At 33.0% G+C, this 11,252-nt stretch overlaps 3 protein-coding genes across 3 annotated transcripts in view; 2 read left to right on the forward strand and 1 right to left on the reverse strand.

Annotated features, from left to right (window-relative positions):
- The window catches only part of LOC133205972 (mutS protein homolog 5-like), a 38,281-nt gene extending 36,476 nt beyond the window's left edge, over positions 1–1,805 (reverse strand). Inside the window, exon 1 of the mRNA XM_061341880.1 lies at positions 1,718–1,805. The gene's annotated coding sequence lies outside the window, so the exon portion shown is untranslated. The remainder of the gene's footprint in view (positions 1–1,717) is intronic.
- Positions 1,806–2,270: 465 nt separating this feature from the next.
- On the forward strand, positions 2,271–3,767 carry LOC133205983 (transcription factor Jun-like). Its single transcript, XM_061341890.1, has one exon. The coding sequence runs from the start codon at positions 2,461–2,463 to the stop codon at positions 3,343–3,345; it is 885 nt and encodes a 294-aa protein (XP_061197874.1). The 5' UTR covers positions 2,271–2,460; the 3' UTR covers positions 3,346–3,767.
- A 3,571-nt stretch (positions 3,768–7,338) lies between these two features.
- On the forward strand, positions 7,339–11,244 carry LOC133206024 (uncharacterized). The gene is made up of 3 exons (XM_061341932.1): positions 7,339–7,611; positions 7,857–8,021; positions 9,371–11,244. The coding sequence occupies exons 1-3, from the start codon at positions 7,440–7,442 to the stop codon at positions 10,378–10,380; spliced, it is 1,347 nt and encodes a 448-aa protein (XP_061197916.1). The 5' UTR covers positions 7,339–7,439; the 3' UTR covers positions 10,381–11,244.
- The last annotated feature ends 8 nt before the right edge of the window (positions 11,245–11,252 follow it).

The raw sequence follows: 11,252 nt of genomic DNA on the forward strand, positions 1-11,252 counted from the left end.
TCAATAAAATCATCAAAATCATCGCGGTTTGACCTTATAATCTATCTATAGCATTAAATGAATTTTGAGAGCCCTAATCATCGTTCATTTATTTATGCACATTTGTGTACATGGACAACCTGTCCCACTTCCATGCTGATATGTATACTATTTGCATCTCCATCACTGGAGAGCTACAATCTCGAAACTTGCGTATAAATCTCTACTTTTCAAGTATGCCCAAATTCCTACCAAAATCACATCAAATGCACCCTCATTCTTTCTTCATTACAAAAATGTTGTATATAAATGATGCATTATACTTAAAGTTGGCATGAATTTCATGAAGATTGTATAGAAATCTTACAAATTTTACACTGTTGTGCAAAGTTTCTCCATTACTGGTGAGTATATAGTATGTGATATGTTTATTAATATTATTTTTTTTAGAGTGATGTACATGAACATTGCAGTAAACATAATTCTTTTCAAAGTGAAGGGGTAGTGCAGATTAGTAATTCTAAATAATTTCTTTAAATACATGTACACAAGTTAACAATCTGCTTGTATATATTGTTTTTATTATCAACATGAAGGGTAGAATTTTTTGCAGTACAGTAATATTGACTACTAAAAAAATCTGTTGCACTGCAGAGAAGTTTGTGCTATTTGAGTATTTACTGGAATTTTAAAAATTCTGATTAAGTAAAGACTGAGTAATGAGTATGATAAATAAATTGATTGGGATTCTATCAGTGTCAATAAGCTGATTGACAGGCAGTGTGCCTTAGGGTCATGTTATGATGGAGAGATTTTACACTTAATGTATATGATACATCATAAAGTATGTATAAAAATAAACACCTGCCTACAGTATTAAATACTGATTTCAGTCAAGAAAATTAATCATCTTTCTTTATATACAGGTCATAAATATCAACAATTTCTAGCCCTGCAATAATAAAAAAATAAATACACTGTTTTTAAATATTTGTTCAGAAGGAACTTAAAAAATTTTTATGTACACTTGTAGCAACTTGTCTAAATAAGTAATAATAGCATATTAATAAAAAGTTTCATGATTGCTTACTTAAAAATATATATAACTATGTAGCTATATATAATACTTTAAATGTATATATACGCTTTAACAAATAATATTTTTAATCTATGTACGCTGTTAGATTCTCTGTTTACAAAACACTGTTTTATTTTTAGAAATGATTCAAGTTCTATTTTGAAACAATACAGTTGGAATATCCATGATACCTATCATATACATCATACCATACGCATAACGTCCAGTGCTTTTGAGCAGGTTTAGTATTTTATGAATATTCATGCCTTCTGTTGCTTTATTTTGAAAGCACTCACCTGGTTTGACCTACTTAATTTATAATAAAAGAATGAGTCATTTTATAAAAATGGAATATATGGTCATGCATGGAAATCCCTTTCATAGGTAAATAAATCAAATGCCATGTGGGAAATTTGTACATACTGGTCCCATGTATAGTCACTTTGGTAATATAAATTAAAAAGAAGCAATTCTTAAATTTTATTAAATTTATAACGTGAATATATGTTTTCCTTTTAACAAATGAATTTATTTCAATATTTGCTTTATTTGGGGGAAATTGGTGCAGTAGGCCTATTTGCACAGGATATTTATGATTGACACGCCAAGCCCATTCTGTTTGTCCCATTCCTATCTTTGTGTATTGCCAACAATACACACCTTGTACCTAAACAGTGGATGACTCATCGGCGCTCGGAATTTCCCTACCACGCATTTCATGTCATGTGATTCTGTACAAAGTCTCGTGCTGAAAAGCGCAAAAATACAAAGAAAAACTATAATATTTTCCTATAGTTACCACAAAGTTAATATGACAGTGATGTTTCATTCGTTTTAGAATAAAGACAGATCAATTAAAACAACATATACTCTGTACATGGAGGCGTGGTTTGTTTCGCCGTTTAAGGTATTGACCTTACGTAGATATCAGACGTCACATCAACCTCTATATGGCTGAAACTCCCGAAGTGCCCTTCGGCAGACATGTGACTTGTATAAACCAATGAAAGTCACGGTGAAATATCGGTATTCCTCAAGGCTTTACTAATTGGATTCCATGATTCCGTGTCTTCTAATGATAAGATAAGAGGAGTTCTACTTGGACGGAAGTGGTAATGCTGATGTCATTATTGACCAATGAAATCTGTTTAAAAGATGATGTCATTCTAAATTTAGAAACTGACTCATTTTCGTATAAATAGTGGGGGAAACGTATAACTATTAACACTTCTCAATTCACAGCGTAAAGGGTGACTCATGGAGTTTTGAACAAGTTTTCTTAACCGGCATTTTAGAAAAGCTTGTCATCAGCAGTGAATCAGAAAACCAGTGTTTACAAACAGAACTTCAATTTTTCAGAATATTTTTGTGAGCAACTCTAAAGAGGCAAACTGGCGAAAACGATGGAAGCGATCGACCGCACTTTTTACCATGATGATGGACATGGTTTAAAACTTGAAAACAACCAAGTGAACCAGTTAAAGCGAAAAATGACACTAGATTTCAATTCAGGATCTACAAAAACGAAACAACAAAAGGTAACAAACTTGCTTGCTTCTCCTGACTTGAACATGTTGAAATTGGCATCGCCAGAATTGGAGAAAATGATCATTCAGGCAAATGGACTGGTCACGACCACGCCAACACCAACACAGTTCATTTTTCCAAGACATGTCACTGAAGAGCAGGAAAACTATGCACGAGGATTCGTGGAGGCATTGGCAGAACTTCATCAAATTAAACCAGCACCAACATCAGGTACCCAGTCATTACCCACACAGTCGTCAAGCCGTAACAGTGTCAAAGTCGAGGATTCTGAAAGTGAAGATGACTCTCATGATTCCTATTCCAATAATGAGGGAATCCTGTCTCTGACCTCCACAACGTCCCTTCCAGGGGGGTTAGCAGTGGGAGCAGCAAATATTCCCCGTATTGCCACTAACTTTTCCCAAATGAACACACGAATCGATGACATTAAGGAAGAACCACAGACCGTACCTTGTGTTGGTTCCCCTCCCCTGTCTCCTATTAACATGGACAATCAGGAGAAAATCAAACTGGAACGAAAAAGAGCCAGAAACAGGGTTGCTGCTAGAAAGTGTCGAACCCGAAAATTGGAACGCATCGCAAGGCTTGAAGAACGTGTGGCTGAATTGAAAGGACAAAATAACCAATTGGCAACTTCTGCCACTACCCTCAGAGACCAAGTGTGCAAACTCAAACGACAGATCATTGAGCATGTGAACAGTGGATGCTCAATCATGATCTCTTCGTCTCTGCAACTTTGATAGACTAGAAGTCCCAAAGAAGTGCCTGTATTGTGTTCCTTTTTGTTATGCCTGATTCTCAGAGTGCCAATATTATTCTAACGGTGGATGAAAATGTTCATGACATTCTGTACCAAAATTATGTGAAAAATTAACTTTTTGTTTTCATTCTCTGTATTTTAAGATTTTCTTTGTTTGACTGTGTTGTATGACCTCTGTTATGTTGGGGAACACAGGAAACCTTAAGAATACAAGGGAATCAAATAATTCCCCATTTCATCATTTGTTATTAATTTGTATGTATTTCTAAGATCAACTCGATCTGCAGACCTCTGCATGATTCATTTGTAAATCCATCCACATTATATTATTATTGACATGATATTGCTTTTTATGTTATATCTTTTTTACATTTGATACTGATTAAATTATTTTTTATACTATATTCTCTTTCTGTTTATTGATTGACAGTGATGCAGTATGTAAAATCCTAGGAAAATAACAATATCTGGGGTTCTTTGTGTTACTTGTTTGGAAATCGAATGACTTGAGTGTGCACAATAAGGGAAAATTCATGAATTTTCATTTTACATGAGAAAACAGAATTATAGACCTATTAATAGTATTAAGTTGATCAGAGTTGAAATCTATGCAAAACTTGCATACTGTTCTTAACAAGTTGGCAATAAGAAAGTAGTGATATATCAGGTAAAATCTATCTTACACACTAATAAGTAATTGAAAACTGTGTAAGTTTATTACTAGTGGTATTGAGAATGGACAGAAATCCATCGTAAGTTTGTACGTTATAATTGCTAGAGAAATTTTGAGAGATGCTGAAAGGCATGAAATTTGAAAATTGATACAGTAATGTACTTGTTACCATTTTTGCCGCAAAATTGATGGTATGCAGTCACTTCTTCAAAAATGGGTCATATCAGCCTAACTACCATATACTCTACCTCATTTTTAAGTATCAGGAATCCATAATAAGTTGGAAGATCAAAATGCATTAGCATGGTTCAAGTAAGGAAAGGAGGTATCAAAATTTATGAACCAGACATTGTTTAATTTATTAAATACTCATGGTAAATGAGGGGTTGAAACTTGAAGCATATTTTAAAAAATCTTGTGGACAAACTTACAGAAAAACAGGGTTTTTTTAAAAAATGAAAAATTAATAAAAATATACTTAAAGTTGGTATTTCCTCAAATTCAAATGAGGTGTACAGCATAACCTGGCATCAAAAAATTGCAAAAAGGTCCTTCAATTATTAAAACTCTTTAATTATACAGGGAATAAGAAAAATTATGTTCAAAACTATGTTGCGTATGTCCTTCAATATAAAATTTTGTAAGCAACTGTTTCAGTTTCACAGAATTTTATTGATCAGCTTCTGCTTGATAAAAATGTAGTAACAATGCAGAAAATCTGTTCTCCCCAAAAAGTCTGTATATTCTATAAAGAACAGTGATTCTTTTTTTTTTTTTTTTTTTTTTTTTGAAAAATAACAAATTTTAAACATGTTCTATCGTAAATCTATAAAATTTGTAAATGTTGGTCAAGATTTACATTTTGTGTTTCAGAGCGTCAAAAAAGAGGCAAATTCAATTTAAAAAAAGCTATATTTGTTATTTTTTAAAAGTTTTATCTTTAACCATGTTTTTATGGATTAATTATGTCTTTTATGGACGTCACTTACGGCCCTTGTTATAAATTTGAATAATATAAAGAGAAAATAAAGCATAAAGATATTATTTCTAAGGATGGATTGGGATAGGGAGTATTAAGACCGTACATCCCAGTTTATTATATACTGTAAATTGTAAAGATATATTACAAATGGCTTCTGTTACTTAGCGAATTATAAGGACTAGGAGAAGATTAACATCAGTTTTCAAACTTGTTTCCGAGTCCTTTTTTTTTATCTTTACTTTAATCTTAATGTCTGTACTGTATGCTTGTAATTTTCAAATAAAATATGGTTTAAACTAAACTTTAATCGCTTAAAAAGAAAATAAGCTTAGAGAGAGAGAGAAAAAAAAATTTGCTAAAGATATTTTATTTATGCAGAAATTAAAATAATGCCCTTTAAAATTTAATGTATTTAAAGATAAATAAATAAAAGTGAAACTAGGTATCAAACTATAACGCCTTATACTTATTTTCCCAATTTTTCTCAGGTAATAGGACACATCTTTCGTTTATCGGGAAAAAAAAATTGCACTCAGTAACCACGACAATATGTCAAAGAGACCGACATTTCATTAACACGTGTATCCATTGCATGTATAGTGTAATCTCCGATGTTATCTCTAATCCAGTTCTGCACGTATTACATCAATCTGTCAAGATGAACAAATTTGATTATTTTGATATACTGTTATTTTTCACCGTTAAGTAGCCTTTCAACAACACTTAGTTACATAATCGCCACTCGATTGTCGGATAATTTTTGTTCTTTGCTAACTATATATATAACGATGTACATCTACATGAGTGTTATGTAAATGAAAGTGAATTACTTTGTAGATTAAATCTAAATTATGCAAAATACTACATACGCTCTCTCTCTCTCTCTTATGTGAAACGTTATAAACTTAAACTGCCATTGTTAAAAGCTTATTTTTATATATATTTATCCTATAAAAGTTCTTAACACTTTATTTCTGTCTTAAAATATTTTATATAAATTAAATAAAGGGGTGCACCTTAGGGGGGGGGGGGAGTTAATATAGATATGGTGTAGAAAAATTATAAAATCAAAATAAATCCGATATATTTTTTAGCTGCCTATTTCTATAAATTCATTTATTATCTATGATATAGATCTTTTTTTTCGACAAAATATCTATCCCCCCCAACAAATGCTAAATCATGGAGAAAGGGAAATTACTCTAAAATCCGTTCCAAAAAATCCATTGCGCAATCAATTGTGATTAGAGTGATCTCCCATTTTTTGTATACATTGCATCGAACAGCGAGAGAAATGGTTGCGAAGGTAACAAAAGAATAAAATCGTATAACATTCTTATGGTGGCATATTTCTGCCCCCTACGTGCAAGATAAATTATGTTAACATGCAAGAAAAGTATGTCAACATACAAGATAATTATGTCAACATGCAAAATAATTATGTTGACAAGCAAGTTACCAATCTTTTTTGAGAATCTAATTTTAATGTTGGTAAAATTACTTTCTAACGCAAGTATACGACATCATACAAGCAAGCTGCAACAGAATTATGATGACATGCGACTTATTTATGTTAACATGCAAAATAATTATGTAGACATGCGACTTATTTATGTGAACATGCAAGATAATTATGTCAACATGCAAGATAATTATGTAGACATGCAACTTATTTATGTCAACATGCAACTTATTTATGTCAACATGCGACTTATTTATGCCAACATGCGAGCTACATTTTAACATGCAAGTTATTTATGTCAACATGCAAGATAATAAGTTGTATGTTAACATACATGTCTTGCATGTCGACATAATTAACTCGCATGTTAACATAAATAAGTTGCATGTCAACATAATCCTGTTGTATCTTGCTTATATGATGTCATATAATGGCATTAGTAAGTAAGTTCACCAGTATTAAAATTAGATTCTCTAAAGAGATTGGTAACTTGAATGTCAACATAATTATTTTGCATGCTGACATAAGTAAGTTGCATGTCTACATAATTATGTTGCATGTTAACATAATTTATCTTGCATGTAGAGGGCAGAAATATGCCACCATACATTCTAGAATATTGTATATTGATAAATGTATGAACTTCAACAATTGATGATTCTTATATATGTTGTGGCTTTGCCATTTATTGTCAATGTGTTTGCGCCAATAAATATTGTATTGTATAATCAAGATACCTGCACCAGAGCATAAAATCAATCACAAAATTAGTGTAAGATAAATAATTTTCACCATCGTTAATTAACTATGCAGGCTTCAGACAGCGCAGTAAGGCAAAATCATTGCAGGTAACAGGAAGGATACTGTACCAGTGTACAGAGACAGTCACAGGGCACAGGGGAGATAAATATTTACTTGACTTGTAAGAAAACAAATTTTGGATATAAACAAGCGACCATGGGGATTACGTATTCTTCATCTAAGGGATACAGGGCCAAAGGATATGCCTGTCCAGATGTGGTGAAATGTTACCCATCTAGAACCTACAAAAAGTTCCCTGTGCACAAAGTCAAAGGACCAGGCGAGCTAATACAGACATTACGCATTCTTCCCAATTACTCTGTGCAAAGTAAGTGACTTTGTGATTGTGAAATGGGCAAGTTTTAACTGTTCAATGTATTTGATATTTTCTGAACAAAATTGTCTACAGTAGTATTCTATTCTGAAAAAAATCTTTCAATCTCTATATAGCACAACAGATTTCATTAAATGTAAAAGGAGGGAAATTTCCCTTAATGTTTATTTGATTTTCTGCTTTGAATCATTTTGCCATCAAATCAGCTTATTAATTTCACTGAAATTAATGATATACAGATCCAGCCATTGACGCATGGTGGACGTTTTGTCAGTTTTTCCCAAACAATGACAACATTCTTTTCTCAACATCATCACCATTCCAAATTTTGCATGGATCAGTATGGAAAAAAGTTTCTGCAATGCCTTGTGGAAAAGTAATGCAATATAATCTTGAAGGTGCAAGTAAGTAAAATTTCTCAACCTCTTATCCATAAATATAATTTCTAGGGATGGCAATTTTACTTGGACAGCTTAGTTTAATAGTTGTATGCTTTAATTCATCATTTACATCAGGTGACCTATTGCAATCTGCTTCCATTTGTCATCGTTCATTGTCCGTTAACATTTGAAAATTTTCAGCTTCTTCTCTGGAACTGCTAAACCATTTTCAACCAATTTTGGCATAGAACATCTATGAGTGAAGGGGAACAAAAATTGTGAATTTCATGAATTTATTCGTAGTTTATAATGGTCAAGTAGACTTTAAAATAATAGATAAATAAAAATGGGACACCCCCCCCCCCCTTATCTTTATATATTAAATGTTCTTCAAAGACTAAGAGAGACCAATAAGAGAGGGAACAAGATGGGTTTACTAAAAGTGCTCAAGAACTATTGTTTTGTTTAGTCTGCATGGAGATAGGGACAAATGGGGGCAAGTACAGGTAAATAAATAGATCAACTTTAAGGTTTGTTACAGAGTACTAAATTATTTTGCTGAAACCTGGTCATCCTACTTCTCTTGCTTTTGGGCAAAATATATTCATTTATCAGCCTATTTCGTTTTATTTTATATTCAATCAATGAATCCTTTATATATAGTGTTACATTATACATGTACTCGGGTGACCATTAAGGCCATTGGGCCTCTTGTTTAATTTGAAGCTAGAATCAAATAATTCTTTTAAGTCCTCTTCATTTCCAGCACTAGGAGGTGGAAGATCTACTACAATCATATTTGTGAAGCATCAGTTTTTTGTTTTTTTTTTTGGACTCTGCACCTTAGTGATTTTGCATGGAACTGACAAGCAAAATTTCAATTACAGATTTCGGCAAATTTAATGGATCCTTTAAAATTATTCAATGACATGTATAATAAAGATATTAAGACACAAAATGCCAGTTCAGCTTCACACAGTTATGTTCATCTTTCCATCATGAAACCTTTTAAAATATGCATATTTTGATAGTATGTTTGACTATCAAAACTCAGTGCACAAATATTTTCTTTTTGAAAACCGTGAATTAAGAATGGTTTTAAGCCTTACCCTTAACCATGTTTTACTCATGAAAACACTGATTCATTTAAAAATAAATAAGGTATATATCCAGTTTTATTACCATGAATTAAAGATTACAAAGTAGCATATTTTTGTTGAGTAAAAAATATTTAGTGGATTGTTGGTATGACTGAACAATAGTTGAGTACTTGACTACTCACTGACATCCTTAATAATTTCTTCATCAAAAAAGCTCTGGTCATAGATCTTGATAATCTGCACGAGTACACAATATATTTTTTATTCTTTCAGAATGTGGCACAGTCCCTCAAGCGACATGTGAAGGATTTCCAAAACTCCAGATAAGTCCAGATGGAGTCAAATTCACAACTTTATCCACATCCAGCATCAGTGAACATTTTGTTCTTTACAAAACAATGAACCCAATCATTAAGAGGGCACACGACCCTTCCCTCACCCAGTACAAAGACTATGCCACTTCACCTAATGGAAGTTTTTATGCAATCCTCGCAAAAACCTCTTCAAGTTGTTATACATTTTTTGTGTTTGGGTCATGCAGTTTATTGCATGCTGAAGCTGTGATAAAAGTTGATGACCTATATCCCACCATAAAGCCTCCACCCCTGTCCTTAACAGAAAGAACAGACATAAAGTGGTCACCAGACAGCAGACAGGTTGCTGTAGGACTCTCTAGGGGGCAGTTAATTGTAATTGATTGGAGGAAACTCCAAGGGGTCTGTAGTGTTTTTGAAGATGTGATTTCTGACTATGAACTCTGTGGTCCATCTACTTTTGACTTTGACCCCAGATCCCAACACTGTGTCATGGCTGTTGCTGCCAATGACATGATTTTGTACAGAATCAATACTGATGAAAAAAAGAGGCTTGGCTCCTCAGACAATCTTGGAAGTTTTGTGGACTGTCTCAAGTACTCATATGATGCCAACTGTATTGTGACGTCCCTATTTAACCTAAGAATCAAAGTTCTTGATGCAGATGAACTTTGTGTATTGTTTGAGATTAACCTGACTGTAAGTTGTCCAGATTTTATGGATGTTTCAGCTAATTTAGGGTCCATCGTACCCAACGTGACATGCCTGGCTATCACGGCTACGGGAGAACAGGTGGCTATTGCATGCTGGGACAGAAAAATTCGAATACTACAGCTACCAAAAGTGTTAAATCTTCAGTGTATGTGTAAATACACTATTCTGAGTGTAGTGAACCCATCTAATATTATGAAGCTTCCCTTACCACATCTGCTTAAGGACTATCTATATTCCCTTCCTTTCAATCCATAGTATAAAGCTTTGGAGGAGCAAATCATGAATCATTAAACCTTCCTTATTATTCAGTTTTTGAAGGATGAATGATCAATGCAACACTATTATATGTGAGAATTAATATCACTGAGACTAAAGTGTAATTAGGAAGTGTTGTTGAATTTGATTAATATGTATTGCAATTGTGTAATCTTTTCATATTTACTCATCCTCGCAAGCAAGGGGTCTCGAGTCAACACGTTGCCGTTGGACCCCTGGCATATTTCATTCAATATTTGTGGGCTGACTGTAGCGACATCTTTCGGAAAAATTACAAATCTTGATTGTTTTTCTTATCTCTCAACCAATCACATTAAGCCATTCTATGATAAACAACTTGTAATACGTGCATTTGAGGTGTCAATTGAATCCTTATCTAACTATTTTTGAAAGCTTTAATTTGATTGGTGCTTCTCAATGAGAGAAGCAAGCCCACGAATATTGAAGGAAATATGCCAGGGGTCCAATGGCAACGTGTTGACTCAGGACCCCTGGCTTGCGAGGATGATATTTACTATATGACCACTTGTGCAAAGTTTTTCAACACTTGAAATTGTATGACATGCTTGTGGATCTAGCTAAAATTACCGGTAAACAAGTCAAATATTGTCACCTTATAATCTTAGTACAGCATATATCATTTGTAGATCGCTGTAACATTATGTAATAAACTGAAACTCGGGCATCTGTTCAACAGTATAAAAATATACCGGTACATTTATTTAAATCTGTCTACAACACATCTCAGAATAGAATATATGAGAATCCTGAACAAAAAAACTTGTACTACTCAAACAACTCTGAGAAAACATTATCACCGTATCAAAATTGGATGCATAACAATTACATAT

The sequence above is a fragment of the Saccostrea echinata genome, unplaced genomic scaffold, assembly GCF_033153115.1.
Source record: "Saccostrea echinata isolate AGI-Se365-2 ecotype Australia unplaced genomic scaffold, CSIRO_AGI_Sech_v1 ptg000002l, whole genome shotgun sequence".
NCBI classification, from domain to species: domain Eukaryota; kingdom Metazoa; phylum Mollusca; class Bivalvia; order Ostreida; family Ostreidae; genus Saccostrea; species Saccostrea echinata.

What these genes read in the sequence shown, in the direction of transcription:
- LOC133205983 (XM_061341890.1), top strand. Translation starts at nt 2,461, where the DNA reads ATGGAAGCGATCGACCGCACTTTTTACCATGATGATGGACATGGTTTA.
- LOC133206024 (XM_061341932.1), top strand. Translation starts at nt 7,440, where the DNA reads ATGGGGATTACGTATTCTTCATCTAAGGGATACAGGGCCAAAGGATAT. An exon ending in TCCCAATTACTCTGTGCAAA is followed by an intron (nt 7,612 to 7,856) that starts GTAAGTGACTTT and finishes AATGATATACAG; the next exon opens with ATCCAGCCATTGACGCATGG. An exon ending in ATATAATCTTGAAGGTGCAA is followed by an intron (nt 8,022 to 9,370) that starts GTAAGTAAAATT and finishes TTATTCTTTCAG; the next exon opens with AATGTGGCACAGTCCCTCAA.